The 21205-nt window shown below is 39.3% G+C and overlaps 1 protein-coding gene across 1 annotated transcript in view; it reads left to right on the top strand.

The window, feature by feature from the left end:
- Nucleotides 1-2952: 2952 nt before the first annotated feature.
- dcc (DCC netrin 1 receptor) overlaps nucleotides 2953-21205 on the top strand; it is a 329297-nt gene continuing 311044 nt past the window's right edge. Inside the window, exon 1 of the mRNA XM_063465291.1 lies at nucleotides 2953-3424. Within this exon, the coding sequence (XP_063321361.1) occupies nucleotides 3298-3424 (127 nt within the window). The 5' untranslated portion in view covers nucleotides 2953-3297. The remainder of the gene's footprint in view (nucleotides 3425-21205) is intronic.

Genomic DNA, 21205 nt, shown 5'->3' with positions numbered 1-21205 from the left:
TGCCAGTTTTAAGTGAAACAGCTTCCTTTGTTTTGGTCCCAGAGAAAAGGTTTCATGTTTGATCAGGGTCATGTCAAATTTGACTTTGGTTTGAAAACATGAAAGCTACTTTTGCCTGTTGTGTGTAATTAAAAATGCTGCATTTATCTTACTCACTACAGGAGAGCTCAGAGAAGCAAATCTCAGCAGTTGGCAGCCATCTTGGTAATTCCTTTTGCTTAGTATCTGCTAACTACATCTCAGCCACAGTGCCATAATATCTCTGTTGTTTATTGTTTTGTTTTAATGAGTGCCAATGAAATTCTGCCAAAACTATTACCACAAGGGTGTCAAACATAAGGCCCAGTGTACAGAATGGGCACAGCAAAGACTCCAGTCCGGACTTTAAAATATATTTAGAGTTTAAGTATTACAGCTTTTTTTCCCTGATAAAGATCTAAGTAACAGATAAACAATTAAATAACAGTAAAGTTCCCTTTTCACTACAGGTTAAAAAAAGAATCCAGAAAACAGGACATTTTCTGTAAATTAACAGAAACTTTCTGTTTTATAATCACAGGGCAGTCTGGACAATGACCAACCAGAACTTTTTCTGTAATTTTACACATTTATTTCTTATATTTTATACCCACATAAATACTGACACAATTCTCTCATTTACTACAAGAGCATTTCTTTAGCATGGAGAAAAACTAAGAAACACTGTTGAAACTACATACCTTTTTTATTATGTTAGCACATGTGTATTTAAACGAACAGAAAGAGCAATTTTACCGGATCAATACGTGCTGCTCCTGTTTTTCATGTAATAGATATGTGGACTCCAACACCAAAGAAAAAAACCTTTAAAATGTGAAGGATTTTTGTTTTCTGTGATTACCAAGAAGCTTCATAGAAATAAATGCTTAATGTCCATGTTCCTTAACAATCATTTACAGTATTTCCCTATTCCCTTCATAGTCAACATATTAAACATTCTTTAATAGACAGAATAAAATATATTAAGACATAGACTGTCTCTATGTGTTAGTGCTGCAGCAGACTGGCGACCTGTCCAGGGTGTACCCTGCCTCTTGCTCCTACCCTCCCACGACAAGAATAAGTGAAAGAGAGTGGATGGATTGATAAAATATAAGTTACAATATTGAATTTTTAAGCCATTTATGTTTTGGGGGTTTTTTCATGGTAATATACTAATGAAATGAACACATTTTGGGAGGTTTTTCTGCTAAATATTAAACTTTTGGGAAGTTTAGAATTTCATCCATAATACTGGCATGAGTCAAATGATGAGGAGATGTTCTGTCTAATACCTGCTTTCCCTTGTTTAGTATTGCAATGCTTTGTGATACTTTGGAATGAATATATCTTACGTGAGCTCTCCAGTTAAGTTTTTCATCTGTTATTATGCCCAGAAATGTATTTTCACTGACTCTTTCAATATCAACACCATTTATTTGAATCTTAGCATTTGTATTTAAACTACTATTTCCAAATAACATAAGTTTAGATTTATTCAAATGTAATGATAATTTGTTTTTATCAAGCTAGAACTTCACTTTACTTATCTCATTAGTCATATCCTCCAATAAATTCTGCAGATCATAACCAGAGCAAAAAATGTTTGTATCATCAGCAAAGAGAACCATTTTTAATACTTTGGACACTTTACAGATGTCGTTAATGTACAAGTTGAAGAATTTCGGACCCAAAACTGACCCTTGGGGTACACCACAAGCAATGTCCATACATAAGGAGCAACCACCATTTAATTTCACAAACTGCTTCCTGTCACTTAAATAACTCCGGACCCAATTTAAAACTACCCCTCTGACACCATAACGTTCCAGTTTTCTTATTAATATATCATGATCTATGGTGTCAAATGCCTTTGTCAAGTCTATGAATAACGTATTGCTTTTTGTCTATGGAATTTGTGATGTATTCTATTGAATCTAATAGTGTCAGTGATGTTGATCTGCTTGATCTGAATCCGTACTGACTCTCGGTGAGTAGTTTATGTTTATCTATACATTTTTCCAGTCGGTTGTTAAACAGTTTTTCAAGAATTTTTGAGAATTGAGGTAGTAAAGAGACAGGCCTGTAGTTTGTGAAATGGTGTTTGTTGCCAGATTTGTGTAGAGGTATAACTTTTGCTATTTTCATTCTGTCTGGAAATTGACCCGTTTGAAATGATAAATTACATTCATTCTTTCTTCTGTTCTTACTCGCCTGTACTATTTTTTAGTGTCCATTTTATTGATCTTGTAATTCCTATCATAGATTGTAAAAATTGGAAGATTGTCACTTATATCGTCAATCAGTCTTATTTTCAATGTCATTTGTAAAAATGTTGTCTATGAGAGTTGCACAATGTGATGTGATGCAGTTTGTTTGACATAAATACACATAATAATAATAATAAATAACAATCTGCATATCATGATTTTATATTTATTGCACACCTGTGATGTGATGGAGACTCTCTTCCAGCTGTGACTGATGTTTATATTCCCTGTGTGACCAGAGAGGGCAGGAGAGTTCAGCTAATCTCTCCCCGCCGTTCTGCCTCCTCTGCCGGGTTCCAACTCCCGCTCCGTCCCGCTCACTGCTTCTACTCCCGCTCCGAGGTTTACCTCCAGCCTCTTTAGATCAATGGCTCCATACTCCAACAGGGTCTCTCGACCCTCTCTCTCTCCAGCTGTATAGCCCTACAGAGAAAAGAGAGAGAGAGAGAGAGAGAGAGAGAGAGAGAGAGAGTGGGTTCGACTCTTTCCCTCCACCCTCCGCCTCCCCCCTCCTCTTCCGACCCTCTCCATCCGTTCTCCCCAGCAGACGGAGCAGACCTCCGGGAAGGCAGCGCGGATTTTAACCATCCTCTCATCTGTTTGAATGGGAAGAAGCAGCAGCGTGCAGGAGTGATGGAGACTCTTCACTTGTAGTTACTGGAACTTATTCTCGACTCTAAAAGGAGGAAACTGATCTGCATTTGTGTATTTTGGAAATTCCTTTCCCTTTTTCTTTTCTTTGGGGGATCCTAGCCCGACTGGGGATCAGGGATATTTTGGGGAGAAGAGAAGCTGTTTTACCCCCTCTCTTTCTCTCTCCTCACCATCCTCCTGACTCACCACGCAGTGGGTTTTTTCTCCTTTATTTTTTATTTTCTTAATTGACAGTTGGATTCTGTTGAGGATTTAAAAACAAAAACAAAAAACACTGAAAGAACAGCGGGATTGTGTGTGTGTGTGTGTGCGTTTCTGTGCTTCCACGGACTCATCGGGACTGGAGCAGGGCAGCATGGAGCGGGTTTTGGTTGGATGTATCGGTGATGTTTGGGAGGTGCTGGTGCTGAGGAGGAGGAGAACAGGAAGACTGTACCTGCTGCTGCTCTGCTGGCTGCTGGCTGCTCACACCACAGCGCACGGTGAGTGGGGGGCGGGGGGGAAGGGGTGTACATGCCTGATTGCTGTCTCCATCCCGCAGTGTGTGTTTGTGTGTGAGTGTCCGTGTGGGCTCAGAGTGTGTGTGTGAGTGTGCGTGTGTCTTTGCTCGTTGCTGCAGACCTAACGATAATTGGCACATTTGTTGCGCTTCCCTTTTGGCTGTAGAGCCTCGGTTCTGACCCGGACTCGGGTCTGACCATGCGGGTTCCTGCATCCTGAGGCCCTGGAAGGTTTGACAAGCTTCAGCATGTGATCAATGTTGCCTAAGAGGTTTCTAGTTATTGTTATTTATTATGTATTTATTATTCCTTATGTTGCATTTTTACCTTCACTATCAGCTCCAGTAACCGAGTTACTGGTGTAGCTGTGAGACTGCTGGTCCTTCCTTCGGTTCTTGTGTGTTTCATGTGGCTGATCTGTTGGCTGACTGAGGGTTTGTTCAACCTTTCTGGATCTTTGCAGCCAGGTTAGACTGTCTGTGTGTTTTTTACCTACAGTCACTTGTCTGCACTGGATTTGCTTTAATTCCCCTAATTTTCAGTTACTATTACTCTTATTATTAAATTGCTCTTTGTAAGTCTTTCTGTTTCATCTTCTCTTCATTGTGCTGAAGTTTAGGCTGCTGGATCATATTGGTGTGTATGTTTAACTGCATATGCTTCTCTTTACCAATTTGTCCCTGATTTTTTTGATTGATTTTGATTGTGTATTTATATATATATGTATATATATATATATATATATATAGATATAGATATAGATATAGTGAATGTAAATATTTTTTACTGGGCCTTAGCTAGTTTCTTTGAGTCTGATCATGTGCTAGCCTGTGGCTTTGACTGAATCTTTTCCCCCCTCCTCTCTGGTTTAGTTTCACCTGATATGATTAAGTTTACAAGCCAGTGGCATGTTGGGCTGCTGGCTCTGATCTCCTTTTTCCCGGTTTTCCTCTCTGGCAGTCTATCTGTATATGAAACCAAGTGGGACGAGCAGATTGCAGTGAATCTTTGTAGTGGAGGATTATTTGTGTTTACCTTAATGTCCTTTTGTTCCGGCTTACACTAATGATTGATTGGATCGACTACTTTAATAATCCCAAAAGGAAGTCATTTATGGAAAACAAAAACACAAATCCAAGAAGATAGACAATAAATAAATAAATAACAGCTAGATTAAAAATTGAGTTTCAAGTCAGCAGGATCATAATCCAAACAGTGATCTTCTAGATTTCACTGTGTTATTGCCCAAAAAATGCAAATAGTACAAATACTGCTGTGCAGGGAGGTGCTATCTAGGTCTGGCTTTGACTGTGAAGCAGCACACGGTCATGAATATCACTTAAACACTAAGTGCCATCAGATATCCTAACATGTCCAACCCATCAGTGTAACACTTTTCTTTCTTCTGGTGTTTATTAGCGAGGATACAACACGTAATCTAAATAAATAAATTGTATTACAACTGGATCTGTCACACATCTTGTTGTAAGCAGCTCATTTGAGTGAATTTTTAATTTAATCTTTGTTCAATAATGAAAATTATGAAAGCAAAAGAGCAAACACTGCAAAACCAAACAGATCAGAGAGAGCTGCTGGACTCGGGCTCGCTTGCTCTCTCTCTCTCTCTCTCTCTCTCTCTCTCTCTCTCTCTCTCTCTCTCTCTCTCAACCTCCTGCTGTCAATAAATTATGTCCAAACACTTTAATTAAGCTAATTGATGATATGAGAGTACACATTCACACAGACACACACACACACACAAAATGTAGCTGCTGGATCAGCTGAGCAGCTCTGACTCAGAGTGTGCGTGTGTTTATTTGTGTGTTGCTGATATTTCTTCAACAGCTCAGCTATAAAATCCTCTGCTGAATATTTTACCCACACCGAGCATTTATCTGTGGAGAGGCTAAACACACACACGCACCCACACACGAAGGCCTGACTCGTGAAACCTTCCTACACGCCAATTCAGAAAATCTCCCGCACGGCTGAAGCAGGTCCTGCTCACTTTCACAGGCGCATCTGCCTGTTTTTAGTCCAGCCAGTCGTCTCAGCAGGTGGTTTCACTGATGAGTTCCTTCACTTCACCTGAAGGAGAGTTAATCACTTGGTGGAGTCTTTGGTTGGATTGAAAACCTGCAGGCTGTTGGCAGACGATCATCTGAGGATTGGGCCAAAATCCATATTTAAAAAGGCTGAATTTTGTGCCAAAATCCACTCATTTTCAACTGAACTGCAGAAAGACTTAAGGAAAGCCACACAAATAGGACATGTTCAGTCTGACTTTATTGAACTTTGGCATGCAAAATCATTTCCCAGCCCAATGCTTAACGTCCTTACTGTAGGTACTGAGCCAAAAGGCCCAAAGTCATGGTGCATTTGTTTACCTTCAGGACTTTAACCTACTCCACTAAAGAGAACTGGTTTCCTGAAAGTTAAAAGATAGTAGTGGGTTCTTTGTGGAGGCAGAGTTTACAGAGCAGCTTTGTGCACAGGAGACAGATTGGAAAGCACAAAGAATGAAAACATTCATCAATACCTCTCTATACATCTTAGTATAAATCTTATGTAGGACACAGTATTTAAACTGCCTTAACCTGCAATTAGTTGCTACTATCACTACAAGCTGCTATGCAACCCACCCCACCTTCTTTTCATGCAGTTTTTGCTGATTTCAGCATTTAAAATGGTGGCGAGGTCGAAGAAAAAACGTGTAATACCAACCATGAATTTAATTTGTGCAATGTTGACTGATGTAGTCCTTGCAGAAATGGTGGGAACCCTGCAAGGTTCAGCAGTTGTATAGCAGATCTTCTCGTGGAACCAGTTTTCCAGGTAAAGTGTATAAATAACCAAGACCCAAATAGGCTTGGTCTATTTTTATTGAAGTAGGATCATATTATTTGCAAATTTAAGGAATACAAATTAGGATATATTTATGTTTAAAAAATGCTGCGGACTTATATATTACTTCCTGTCTCATAACATCTGTAATGTTACTTGCTAACCACTTAGCAGTAGGGTTAAAGTAAGTTTTAGCCACATGTTAAGCAAGCTCTTACCCTTTAGATTAACTCTTGCTTTGTCCTTACATTTCTTCTGTCATAAGATTTCTATTTTGGTGTATGCTATATAAGTGAAACCTCAGTATCAAGGATGTGACACCAACCCTAGCTTCAGATTGGTCACCGGTGAACTGGCAGATTTTAAAAAGATGAATTTTCCAGATCACTCAGAAACACAGCTACTAACACTCTGCTATGACGGCTTTTTTCACCACATTTAACTAAGAATTTCACTAAAACATCCGAACAAACAACACACTGATGTTTTTTCACTAGAAAATGTTTTTTTGTGATAAGTCTTAAATTTCCATGGCTTCCACTCAGAAAATGAAAATGTGGCTTAAAAAGACGTGGCTGAAAATGCACATTTGAGAATCTCACACTTTTTACTGGTCGTAGTTTAATTAGATTGAAGTCTGCAAGATCACTGCATGACAGGAAGTGTCTCATGCCTTCTGTTAGACAATTTTACCACTTTCAAAGAAAGGATGAAAGCAACATGAGCTGAAAAATGCTCAAAACTCTCTGTCGCACTTCTTCCCTCCACTAGGATGTTTCAGTCTATGACCAAATTATGATGGATGGAGTGTTTGATGAAGTGAAAGAAAGGTGAATGTCTCATATTTGTTTTTGTTTTGGCCATCTTATTAGATTACTCCCAATGAGCTTTAACCTCCATGATTCATCATCAAAGTCGACACGAGGCCGGTGAACCTGACGGAGCGGAGAGTTCATCTGCAGCATCGCCTTCATATTTAAAGCTGTCACTGTAGGAAAGCAGCATCTTTGTCTGCTTTTTGGTTTTTATGGGGTCACTTGTGGCCAGCAGCATGATGGGTAAGCTGCTGAACAGGACCTGATTGATATACACTATCCGAGAGTTGGGGAATCATTTTTTACATCGATCAGAGCTGATGGACAGATTGTTTATATTCCAAGAATCCAGATGGCAACATGGGCCTAACCTGGGATCATTTTGGCATACATAGCTCCTTTAGAGCACTACCAACTGCTCAGTTAGGCAGATGTGGCCAAAAAGTCATCAGCTCGGCGTAACATGGGTTGTCACAGCACAGCTGACATCTGACCTAAATAGGATGGACCTGTGACACAGCTCACTCAGCAGTACTGATTTGTGTCAACACTGTCAGTCAAGTCCAAATGTGGCCCAAAGGAAACTGCAGCATTAGGCCATGTTTCAAACAAACATTCACTTTAGTCTATAACCAGCTGCAATAATATGCTGATTTTTATTTCATTTTCTACACAGGATATATTATTTAGTGTCCAAAATCTCACTTTAGTCAGGCCCACACTATATATAACATGACTATTTTATATGCCTCTTATAGAACAGATAAGGTATCAGTGATAGTAGGAGTACCATTAAATCAGAGCCTGCATGAAAATGAGGAGCAGGGATTGGGGGGATGTTGCAAAGCAGCTTGCAGATGCAGCAGCAGCTGAACCCTAGCTTCCTGGTCTGTTTGTTTGGCTAAATGCAGCATAGACCTGAAGCTTCCAGTGTTTTTAATAGTTTTGCTGGAATTTAGTGATAAATTAAAGTACTGGATAGTTTCTGATGGGTTATTAGTGCTGAACAAAACATTAGGGAGGTTGCTACACTTAATCCTAATGGTTGGAGGTCAGTTTTAAAGGAAATTAAATGGAACTCCAGTCACTTCTTCACTCACCACTTTTCACTTTGTCTTCACACCACTTTGAATTTAATCATTAGTTATCTCTGGCTCTCCTCCACAGTGTGTCTTTTGTCTTCCTCCCCTTAACCCCTATCGGAGGCAGCACTGGCTGCCCCTCCTGCAGTCTGGTTCTGAAGAAGGTATTTGCTGTTAAAGGGGAGTTTTTCCTTCCTACTGTTGCCAAAGTACTTGCTCATAAGGGGTTGTCTGATTGTTGGGTTTTCTTTGTGTTATTGTAGGGTCTTTACCTTATCATATAAATCACCATGAGGTGACTGTTGTTGTAATTTGGTGCTATATAAATAAAACTGAATAGAATAGTTATCTCACATTAAAATGTCAACTACCTGTAATGTGATACACATGAAAGCTGTTCAAAATCAAGTGGATATAAATCAATATATTGGAGGGTTTTTTTCATGATCCAGGAATGATCAAACCAGTGGTAAAATATTTACATCTCTTTTTTTATTCATCCCCTCTATAGAAAAAAGATAATTTAGGATTGTATTCATCCTCTTGGTAGCACAGATCACTGTATTGAATCTCCAAACTAAAATCCATCAGATTATTCATTAGAGTTTACTATAAACCAAAACTTTCTACTCTCTGCAGCTGCTGCTCAGGAAAAAGCCATCGGCTCAGGATCAAACCAGCAGGATTTAGCTTCTCTAGAAAAAATTCAGGGCGACCCATCAAACAGCTGCTGAAGTACTCCAGTTAAAAACCAGTTTAAAGCCATACAGAAACAGTGTTATCCTCCGGGTGCTGCTCAGGTCTTTACAGCAGATTATTGTTATTGTTGTTGATGCCAGGTTTCAAGCTTTCATGGGTGCGAGGTGATTTTCCTCCACCTTTAAAGAACCCGCTGCTCAAATGAAAATTCCTGTGTGTTTTTTTCACCCTCCAACACAAAACTACACACAGTTCTCCTGCTGCTTCTGTGCCGTTTCTTTTTCTTTCTTGGACCTCGTCAAACGTCTTCTTCTTCATCTCCTCTCGTGCAGCGTCTCATGGGATTATCGGCGTTTTATTCTTTTGGTTTAAGGCTTATGTGTGTATACACTAGCAACATGTGGGGGCGTGGTTATTTGAAGAACGCTTTAGAGTAAGTATTATTAATATTAAGACTGAGCAGATTTATCAAAGAAGCTTTGTTTTTATCCTGAGAGGATTTGCTTTACTGTTTCTGAAGTTAACACCTAATCTTCTGACATGCAGAATATCGCTGTTTTCGTTTTTACATTATCTGCTCTGTTTGTTAATGTTTGGTGTTTGTTCATATATACAATAGTTTTTGTCTAATTTGGCTAATCCATCTTATATTTGACTGGTCTGCCTGGATTCCCTTCTGTCGTCTGCCCACCATGAAATGAGGCGCACCAACGCTTCTGATATGATTTATTACAATTATTAAACAACACTGTTTAGAAGCTTCCTGGTGAAAACAGAAAGTTGAGGAGATGAGTGAGCTCTGAATTCAATTCAAACTAGCCCAGACACGTCTGTGCTATTTTTAATCAATCAGTTCCACAAAGTCTATCCGGTCTTATCACATTTTATGATTTATTATCTCACAGACATATTCTTCGGCCCCATCCCTTCTCAACTTGTTAAGTCTACTCATCTTTGTCCCATCCAATCTCATGTCTCATTTTTAGGATAATTTCGCTCCCTTTCTCATTTCTTCTCCTGCAAAGTCCATCTAATCTCCTTTTGTCCTGTCACTTCACAAATTATACCATCTTATCTAATCTTGTCTCATTTTACTTAGAGGTGTAACAGTAAAGCATGGCATGTATAAATTATTTTTTTGTCTATAAAAATGTAAACCTTGCTTAATCCATCTTAATTTTTACCAGTTATAATTACCATCAAATCAAGGCAGCTTCCTCGGGGGGTCACTCCTTGTTGAAGGACCCCACAGTGGGGTGAGCTTTTCTCTGATCAAGTATCAGCTTCACATTTATCCTGAAGAGTTTTCAATATCACCTTTTTTGGATTTGTAATTTAAAAGAAATAGATGAGAGCCCCTGAGTTTTTGAGGAGCTCAGAGTCTGCCCTCTTTTCAGTGATACGTTATTCTCATCATAAAAGGTTTTCATCATGAGTAAATGTATAAAAAAATCTTTAGTGCATTTTTGAAACTATAATACCTCTGACCTAAAATTCAGTTTTTAGATATGACCAATGGAATTCGAGCTGCTTTCATAGAAAATACCAAGATGCAAATATATATTTTTTGCAGCATCACCTCTCAGCTCTAACCCGGATACATTTGGGTCTATTCTATGCTACTCTTGGCTCTTACAGCTCAGTTCAAGCTCTGGTCCAAGTTGTGTGGGACACATGTGGCCCAAAAGTCATAAAAAGGGCTTGCCTATGACCTGTGGGTGAAGTGAGGCAGCCAGCGTCACCATGAGTTAATGCCATCAATACAGGCCAAATGTGGCCCATAGAAAACTACAGATGTGGCCACAGCTGAGAAGAAGATTCAGCACTATCTGGTAATATATGGCTTGGAAAACTCTCACAAGTATTCATGGTGGTGCATATTAGAGAAGTAATTGTTCATAGTGTTTCATAAAGGACTGAAAAGCTGCTGCAGTACCTCACCACTCAAACTGGGATTATTCATATGTATGTGTGGTTAATGTCTCTGCTGTTTCTGGAAAGCTGAGGTTGAGATGGAGCCTTTGAAAAACCAGGTGTTATTTCAACATCGCCTTGAATAACAATCTACAGGTTTTCAGCCGACGGCAACAACTGAACTCGAAACTCTGAAAAACAACACACAATGGAAGCAAGATGAACTAAATTCAATCAAGAATCACATTAAAGCTAAAAGCTCAAAGCAGTAAAACCTTTTTCATTAATAAGCAGAGCTGAATAATAGAGCCAGGGACGATCCATTAGAGACACAGCAGGCTTTTAACACCAAGAGGATGTTAATTTACACCTCCAACCACCCAGCCCTCCAAGAAGCTATCAATTAATTGTGTATGAAGGAGAAAATACCTGCATAATTAAACATGATGTGACACTTCCATGTTCACCCAAGTCCAAAGTAACAAGCATCGCTATGCTGCCATAACATAACGTGATTGGTGAAATTATTCTCCACTCTTTTTTATGTAGTAATAGTCCCCCATGCTTACAGCTAGAAATATGGTGCAATAACTCAAATATTAAACCTCTTTAGAGCGTCTGTGCTTTAACTTTTGGTGCTGGTGTAATATATATGTATGTAGATTTTTCCAAAACATGCTGAAATAAGATAAAATATTTAAGTGAAAATAGCCTTGTGAAATCAAATGCAAGTGCTGCAAACAGTTTTATCTAGCATTCTGTAAAACATGAGGCTCACCAGGGGAAAAAATCTATTTTTTATTTATGTTGCTTCTATTAATTCAGTGAATTATGCTGAAAAAACTGGTACAGGCAAAGAAATGTTCCCATTTCTTGCTAAACATATTTTTGATTTCCTAATCTAGATATTTCATCCAATCCATACACAAGCTAATGTATCATATTAGCCTAGGGTTGCCATTAGACATTTTGCACATACAGAAACAAAACTAGAAGTTTCAGTATGGAACGTTAAATGTTTTGTTGAGTTGTTGATAAAGTTGATATAGATATATGATATAGTCCAGTTATGTGGATAATTAATGGCTGCAGATGATGCTTAGCATCATTAATATGTGTCACAAGGAATAATATAGTTGTATTACACCCTGTGATACATCTTTATTACAAAAAATGTTGTTTGCTCAAGAGTCTCTCCACAAACTTGCAAAACATTAAACTCAATGAGCCCAAAACTCCCATGATAGCACCAGGATGTAGTTAATCCGTGTGAAACTACAAGTGTTAATGCTATTGTGATCCTTTACACTTGTATGCATATATGTATGCATCAAGCAGATATTTGAGGTTCCCACTAGAAAACTTTGGGATCAACCCGACTCCCAACAGACTTTTTACGTCTTTAACTGCTGTCTTAAGCATCACTTTCTACCACTAAATGTGTCATTTGTTAGCCAAATTATAAATTCCTTGCTCAAATTAGTTAGCAAAACTTTCTATGGGATTCTGTAACATAAAGGTTTTAAAACCTAAGGGGACAAGCTGGTTATGTTATGTGTTTGACTTGTGGATATTTTTCAGACTGAGGACTTGTCTTTGGGTAGTGGCTCCAGGTACTCTGGCTTCCTGCCGCAGTCCAAACACATGCACGTTAGGTTAATTTGTGATTTTGAATTGGCCATGGATGTGAGGTACATAAAGTGCTTTTAGAGTATAAAGTGCTTTGTGAATGTATGGTTAAAAATGTGACTTTTGGTCTAAAGTGCTTTGAGTGTTAGTAAGGCTAAAAAATGTTATATATAAGGCATGTGCATGACTTCACATGGAATTGGGTGATCTTGTCGTGCTCCGTTCTTAACACTTTTTAATCAACTTGTGAGATTTGACTTGGACATGGCTAGTTTTCATTGATGATTTCTTTGTCTGAGTCTTGAAACTTAATCTTGACCTCTCAGTCCTGACTTGGGTTGTTGATCTTCATTGGGATTTCTCTTGGGGCTTGGTGATCTGACTTGGGACTTGTTAAACTGAGCCAGTCTGGGTCCTTCGCTGTGTGTTGAGCCCCAGCTCTGGACTGGACTCTTTTTCTGTAAAATATGAAGTGTGCGGCGCTGAGATCTTGGAGGTCGATCCATTGGCCTAATGAAAAAGACTCCCTGTGACTAATCACAGCCAGGAGCAGTGGATTAATACGGCGGACGAGCAAAAGCAATGTGTTAGCTGCTTTCAGCTCACTTTTAATTTGGTTTTTCACTCTAGCAGCGGACAGAACGTCATTTACAAATCTGAGAATATAATTCACCGGGAAACCCTCAGAGGGTTCCTGTGTGTTAGTGCAGCAGACTTCATTTGTCAGACAGAGGTGGACCTGAAGCAAAATCACAGCTGTGTGGGAATGAAAAAAGACAAATATGACACATTGTGAAAGTACCCACACAAATATTACTTATCAACAAAATAAATTCCCCTATTGTGGTTAAACTGGCACAGGTTTCATGGCTCCCTGTTGCCAGATTTATTTTACGATGTAACATTTCAAATATTTCATGTTTTCGCAGAGTCATAGCATAGTTTTTGAGGGTCTATACAGATGGTGATTATAGTTCAGTTTGTGCCTGTACTGTATTTACGGCTGGTTCTTTGAATATGAACACTTGAACTTCGGCAAATCTAGATTAAACTTAAAGTATGTAAGTCTGGTATTCAATTGTTTTTATGAGAGTATTCCTCTGTCTCAATTCAGAGTGTGCGGTGCTGGCATTTTACATTGTATAACTTGTTATTTAATAAAAACATTCTTTAGTCTAATGTTAAGCAAGTTTGGGAGGTTCAAACTTTGAAGACTAGTATCAGGTCAGAAAGTGTCACACTTGATTTGGAACTTCTGTCAGTATTTTGCAGACGTTTTGATGACGTGTGGCCTGCAATGACTAAACAGTAACCAGTAAGATGTCCTATGGCTTCACTACCTTGATACACTGTCGGCAGCACTAGTGGCTCTTGTGGCCACACTGTCGCCTCACGTTAAGATTAAGGTGCCTGGTTTGAAACCTGGCTGGGGGCTTTCTGGAGTTTGCATGTTCTCCTTGTGGGTTTCCTACAGTCCTCCAAGACTCCCAGACTTAGCTGTTGACTCTAAATTGTTCATGGATGTGAGAATCAAAGTGTTTAAGTGTTCAAGCTGTGTAAAATAAAATGTTTTTGTATAGGAAATTAATGGCTCTGTAGCTCCTCAATCTTATCTATTTTTACCATGTGCTCTGTAATCATGCTGTGTAGGTACAGCATCAGCACACAACTACATTAAGTATTTGGATTGTTACTCTCTAATCAAGTTTCAATCTGAGAAAACTTGACTCGAGCTCTGACAGAAATTGAAAAACTTTTTCAGCAGTGACAATTTTATGCTTTGAAAGCACCTCAGCAGTAATTTCCAACCCGAATGTTTAGCATTTTAGGCCTTAAAGCCTTGGTGTATATTTTAATTAAGCCTCTCAATGTGTCTCTGCATTATTCAGATGGTGGAATGAAAACAAAACAAAAAAAAGAAACGGGCCTGTGAGTAATTTACAGGAAGATAATTTGCCTTGCCTCTGAACATTAGTGTTTCATTTACGTCTTCTGCTCTCAGCTCTCTATATTTAACATCCACTGCTCTGCTCTGACATTCATACATTATTCATGTTGGGAACCTGCATTACCTGCCTGAGGAGCACTACATCTCCCTCACCTTTAAGTCCTACTCATTAACGGGCCTGCATGCTTTTACATTAATTGGTCTTTATTTATTTCATTCCTATGTGCTGCTTTTTTGTTGTTGTGGGCGTTTTTTTTTTATCACAAGAGAAATTAAGGTGTGATTAAAGAACAGAGAAAAACTGGAGAGGTTTTCATGCTTGCTGTCTTCATGCTTTGGGATTTTTGCGTGCTACTGTACACAACACCATAGTAAAAAGTTGTGTGACATAGCTCAACAATGTTATGCAAACTTAGTCTGTGACTTAGTCGGTGACATTGTTTTGTCTTTTGGTGACCAAAAGAGTGAGTGCCAACTGGTGTACAGTAATGCTCCCTTAATATTTCTAATTTGTTTCTTCTTTTTATGTAAATAATTCAAATATTTTCTGATTCCAGATTCTCTCATTGGAGGATCTGCCAGTTTAATGTTTTGTTGATGCATATTTAACATCTTTGGCTTTGGCGTGCAAGCCTAACACAAATAACAAGAAGCTGAAACCCACTGACTTCACTTCCTTTAATGTCCACCTGAGGTTGGTCAAAAATGTGTCCCCTTTGTTAAGATGGCTAACTTTACAGCAGAAATAAACAAGATGACACCCTCTATGAATAGTTTATCCCATCATAACTGTACTGGGTGATTTTACCCCAGTAGGGTTTCGTCGAGGCTTAAAGACACACAGCAGGAATGACGGACCTGGATCGTTTTCCTATTTCTGAGCTGTTTGTAATGTTGATGCCTTTAAGGTATTTTTAGTGGAACTGCTTTACAAATAATATATCTACCAGTCTGATATAAGAAGTTTGTCCTTCAGTTTTGCTGAGTGAAATTTTAGTATTATTAGTCTATTACTTGGCAGTTATTGGAATATACCTGCGTGTCTGAGTATTTTATGGATGTAGCTTACTATCATTAGCTAATAACCACCCTTTTATCCAAATAGGGTCACTTTTGATTCAACATAATGGCTAGAAATCTAATGGTGAGACTTTAAAAAGTCTAATTTTACCCATATGAAAAAGAAATGCAAAGGAAAAACCTATTCTTCCAGTTTATGTTTCATGAGTCATCAAAATCAATATGATGTTAACCTGACAAACATTAAATTCTTATTGTTATATCAGCTCTCATGCTGAAGTCAGTACACTCACAAAATTGAGGGTGAAAATAAAAAATAAAGCCGGTAGCAGCAAATTTTAGGCACAAATATGCTGCACCCATTTTTAAATCTTCAATGAATGGGCAGCTTTTTAAAACATGGTGGCGGGCTGCGTTTTAATAGCAGATACAAGCTGGCCCAAACCCAGGAACCTCCAGGGTTAAGAGGTTTAACTCAGCTTTTGCTGAGAATGCCTCATGGCAAACTTCTGTTGCTCCAGGCAAAGCAAATCAAGCTGCTAAGCCCAGTTTTACAAACACGTAACCGGCACATTACCCGTAATTATCTTTAAAGCTCTCCACTTGAACCATAAGTGCAAAACCTGTGCCCTGAGCCAGAGCTGTAGTCAGACAGGCTCAGCTGCTGGTGTAGTCAGAATAAGTAAAAAACAACAGAGACTGTGCAGCCTGATATTTTCATTTGCTCTTCACTGACTCAGTGTTTTCACTGTTTAAGTGTACTTCACAACTAATGCCACTAAAGCAGGTAAAATAAGTACTCCATGCTAGTGTGAATCTTCTTGTAACATCTAATAACAGGAAGTTATTTGCATTTTAAACAAACAGGTGGTTAACAGGTTATTTGTCTGTCAGCTCTAAAAAATGTTTTTGTGTTCCCAAACAAACCCTTGACCCTAATTTACGCCTGCTAAGAATGAGGGTAATATTAGCACCTGCCTACTATTGCGTAGGTCCCTCTCATGGCACAAAAATGACCTGGAAGCTCCCAGCAGAGGGTCCTGGAGGAGGTGGTCTCTGTGGGCTTGTTCTGGGGTTCCCAGCAGATGGTGACCTGGTGAGTGTGGTGGGTGTGTCTATGCCTTTAGAGCAGTTTTTGTGTGGTGCTTGAGGTGTTCCTGTTTTTTTCCAGTGGTGTAATATCACAGTGTGTAGAGGTGTGTGTGCTTGGTCTGGAAGTGAGAGTGACTGTCTGGGTCACAGTACCATCCAAATGAATGCCATGATTTCCAGTCTGAATACTGCTCCCCACCTGTTATTCGGTTTAATGGCTAATTGTAACACATAAGAAACAAAACACTCACATGGATATGTCTGTAGTGTACTTCTGGAGCTATAATTTTGTTGTCTTGGTTTATGTTGGACGGCTTAGTTTCTCTAAAGGAAAATATCAATGCTTCCTCACAAAAGGATATTAAGGACAGCTGTGCACATCCGACTTTGTTAGTCAGTTTGTGTGTGATTCTTTGCAGATGATAGCAACTTCTCCACTTTGATGTAAAGAGTTAAACTGGCTTGTTTAGCCTTCTTCACCTGATACGTCTCCTCTTGTTATTGTCTGTGTTTATACACTGTGTGAATCTCCTCTTGTCCTTTGTTGTGCTGTCACTCATAGCTCTATCTCACCTTACACAGTGTTTTCCTAAGATTTGTATTATTCGGGTTACCTGCAGGTGCTTTGGACTCAATGTATTCCTGTGAGTTGTCAGCATTAATGCTGTTTTTGACTTTAATTCCTGTCAACTAAGTTCTGCTTTGGGGTTCACAATCTATCTGCTACACAGCTAAACCGTGACACTTTGTCTCAGTGGCTTGTTTGTTGGACTATATTTTTGAATTGCCCTTCAACATAAATAAAAGCATCAATATTTTGTAATCCTGACTGCCTTGAGTCCGGCATTACGGTTTTTGACTGTCGCCACATCTGTGTACCTGCATTTCAAGCTTTTTGCCATATCTATTCTTAGAAATAGAAGCTTTTCACACAGCTTCGATTCTTGACGGTGGATGTGTCTAATGACTTTGGAGGGTATTTTTCCTGGAGTGGTTGTCAAAGTGACAAAAAACGATCACTCACAAGGTAAAAAAAGCTTTGATTTGCATTTAACATGAGCTAAGCTTCCCACCTGTTCCCTCATCTCATACAACAGGATGATTACTAACCACAATGATCAACTTCTCCTTCGTTTTGACAGTAAATGACATCAGACTGTGTAAACAGCTACCTCACTGTCTCAATTTTTTCACAATGTGTATTCTTTTTTTTAGTAGTTCATCATCACTTGAATTTTAATAAACATAATTTTCAGTTTTCTCAGCTCTTCAGCACAGGCAAAGCAACAGATCCACAGTTCCAATCAGAAACGCATGACATCACCTCATTCAAAGTGAAAGAGAAGCGAGAGTCTGATGCCTGACACGTGTAATGGCTTCAGGATGACACATCAGTAGTGTGGCTTTAATAAGCCGTGACTGAGTACTGTCTCTACCTTTATTCAGAGGTGAGAGAACAGGGGGTGTGGCCACTGTGATTCAGTGTCACAGTGTAGGGCTCCTGCGGCTGCTTTTAGAGCAAAATGTATACCCTTTTCATTCTCCTGGACTTCTGTCCTGCTGTAAAAAAGAGGTAAATCAAATCGCTGAGGTCTGTGGGTGACAAACAGTCAACTGTGGCTGGATTTAATCCAGAAACATCCAGAATTGTGTGAAGTACGATCACTTCCTGTGCAGCGCTGCAGCTCTGACCAGATGAGATGAATCGCCTCAACTGCAGCAGTTTCCTCTCATAAATATTCATATGGTTTGGCGTGGCATCACGCAAGCGAGAGAGCGGAGGACTCCAGGAAACTAGTGAACCCCTCACCGAGCACCGCACCCAACTCCCACCACCCTCCCCCTTCACCAGCAGCAGAAGTGCGCTGCCCAGCACCACAGCACAGCCAGATTTATAGCCACTTATAAAGATTAGTGATGCATCCTGCATGCCGCACTCTCTTACTCACACATACACACGCAGAGATTGCAGTCTTACACACTGAACTATTCGATGAAACATTGCAAGTCTTTGTTTTGATGATTTATTTCATCCCCTTGTGCTGCAGGCCATGGTCATGCTCTGCTTCTGTGGTTCTAATAGAGAACACATGTTGCTGTTAAATAGAAAAAATATTACATGTTGTTGGACACAGGTTTGTATCTGTGTGCCAATGAACTCTAAAGTTTGGGGACAAGGACACAGAGTTTTCAGACCACAGGCATCGAGTGAACCCCACCATCAATATCAGCACAGGGACGAGAGGGAAAAGGACATGTAAAACATGAGAGTGATATTATAAACAAGAAGGAACAAATGAGAGAGAGTGGCAGAAACAAAGCTGTCATTAGCTCTTGGTGATAACAGCACATCATTCACTTTGAAGACAGGTGTGTTCTGGTTTGAATTCATCTGTTCATTATCTCCATTCAAGTTCTACAGTCACCCCACAGTAAATACAAAGACCAGCAGTGATTTTGTGTAGATGTTATCCAAACCGATAAACAAACGCTGGACTGGTTTGCTTCTGCTTAATGACTTAGGTAACCAGGCCGTTTGCATACATATAAATGCAGATTAACATGGACACTAATGACAGAATTAATTGAGACTTTCAAACATGCTTCTGCTGTCAGCTAAATCATAGGAACTGAAAAAAACTCAAGAGCTAGATCTCAGACTCTAAAGGCCTGAGTTAGGATGTAAATGTTATAGTTAATGACAGTGCAATCAAAAACAAAACAAAACAAAAAAAACTGAACACATAAACTCGTTTAGAAGAGCTGCCAAACATGTCAGCACTGTTTAGGTTTGCAAAGTTTTCTGAACATATCACAAGACTTCTGGAAAAATGTCTTTTAGATACACAAGACCAGAGTGGAGATATTTGTCCATGATGTGCAGCATCACTTTTGGAGAAAACCAAACGCAACATATCAGCAGAAGCACCTCGTACCAACCATTAGGCATGACATTGGAGGGCTGATGAACATCTTGCACTCAGTGAGATGAACTCCTCACTATATCAAAGTGACCAAAGTGGCATCTCTCTGACATCTAAAGTTGGCACAAATTGGGTCATGAGACAAGGAACAGATCCCAAGCACAGCCAAAGTAGTCCAATCAAAGTCCAGCAATTAACCTGACTGAAATGATGTAGCAGGACATTAAGAGCGCATAAAAGAATACACACAAGCCTCAATGAACTGAAGTAATGTTGTAAACACGAGTGGCTCAAAATTTCTCCACAACAACGTGGGTGATTTATAAAATCATACAGTTTAATCGTACTCTCTCTGCTGTGAACTTCAAAAGTCTTCACTCAGACTTTTCTGTAGGTCGTTTTTTTATAGAAACGAAAGTAGTGACAAGTTTGATTTACAGCTGATGTGATTAAATTTGATTTTTTTAAGTGTTATGACCCTTTAAAGAAGCCTAAATCTAGCAGTTTGTGTCTCCTGGCTTCTATCCCTGGAGAAAAAGAAGTTAGGCATCACTATGTCAGCCACTTCAACCTTGTCAGGCTTCATCATGAGCCAGGAAGTTCAAACAGGTCGTGACCTTCAGAGATTTCAGCACTGTGTTCAAAACCGGAGCATCTTCGCTGACCTGGAAAACTTTCACATTTCAGTTGATTTTAACAGACCTGAACTTCAGAGAAATGTCACATCAGCTTAAGCAGCCAGAGTCACACATGCTCATACACAAAGTCACAGCAGCACGCCGCTTGCAGCCAGATCAGTGGGTATTCTGCGTGTAACGCTGGGCCACGAAGCCTGAAGCTGTGACATCAAACTGCATCAGCAGTAGGAGGTGACAGCATGGCTGCAGGATGGCACACTCCTGACATCATAGTATTTTAATTATTCCCACCGATGAGGAATTTTTTTTGTGATGTAGTGTAAAAAGTTATTTGATGTCAGAGTTTCAATCAACAGCACAGTATGCTCTGAACAACCTCTTTCTGATGAAATGAGCCCAGGTACTTGAATTTTTTGGCTTTTTATTCAGAGACTAAATCATGCATAATGCAAATTTTAGTAAATATTTAATTTGAATTAAAACATGCTGGTTGGTTCTTAAAGCTTATGTTTATGTGTTGACCTCACTTGTAGTGCTATTCTTTTGTATTATGTTGTCCTTATTTGTGAGTTCTAGTAGAGAAACTGTTTTTGGTTTACAGTTTACAATAATACTTGATTATCTTATGTTATTGTATTTTTGCACACCTCTGTTGCTTATGAAGTTCGCACACAAGAATTTCACTCGCATGTACTGTACCAGTGTACCTGCACATGTGATGTGACAATAAAAGTGATTTGATTTGATTTATCTTTTACAGTGTTGGTTCAGCTCCCCCCTTTTAATGCAACCCTTCCTTTAAACACATGAGGTCTAAATCATCACTGGTGATGACCCTAACACTAAGCCTTTTCTCTAAAATACAGGGTTTGTGAGTTTGGGGCTGGACCCGAGGCTTGGGTTAGTTTTCAAAGATGATGACACAGACCTCACACTGTTAAGGTAACTTTCTGCTGATTGGCTGTCCAATGCAAACAGAAATTTTGACTAGCAGATGGGTGGGGCTTCTGTGCTCACAGAAGAGCTGTGTGCCTGTGTGACCACATTAGGGATATTCTTCTCCTTCTCATCATACAGAGCCAACAGCAGAAATGACTGCTTTTGGCGTACGAGAATTATGTATACATAAACTTAGATGATCTCCACAACTAATGACTA

Source organism: Pelmatolapia mariae, linkage group LG20 (assembly GCF_036321145.2).
Source record: "Pelmatolapia mariae isolate MD_Pm_ZW linkage group LG20, Pm_UMD_F_2, whole genome shotgun sequence".
Classification (NCBI taxonomy): Eukaryota; Metazoa; Chordata; class Actinopteri; order Cichliformes; family Cichlidae; genus Pelmatolapia; species Pelmatolapia mariae.
Note: the sequence above shows the minus strand (reverse complement) of the source record. Positions and strands in the feature narration are given on the sequence as shown.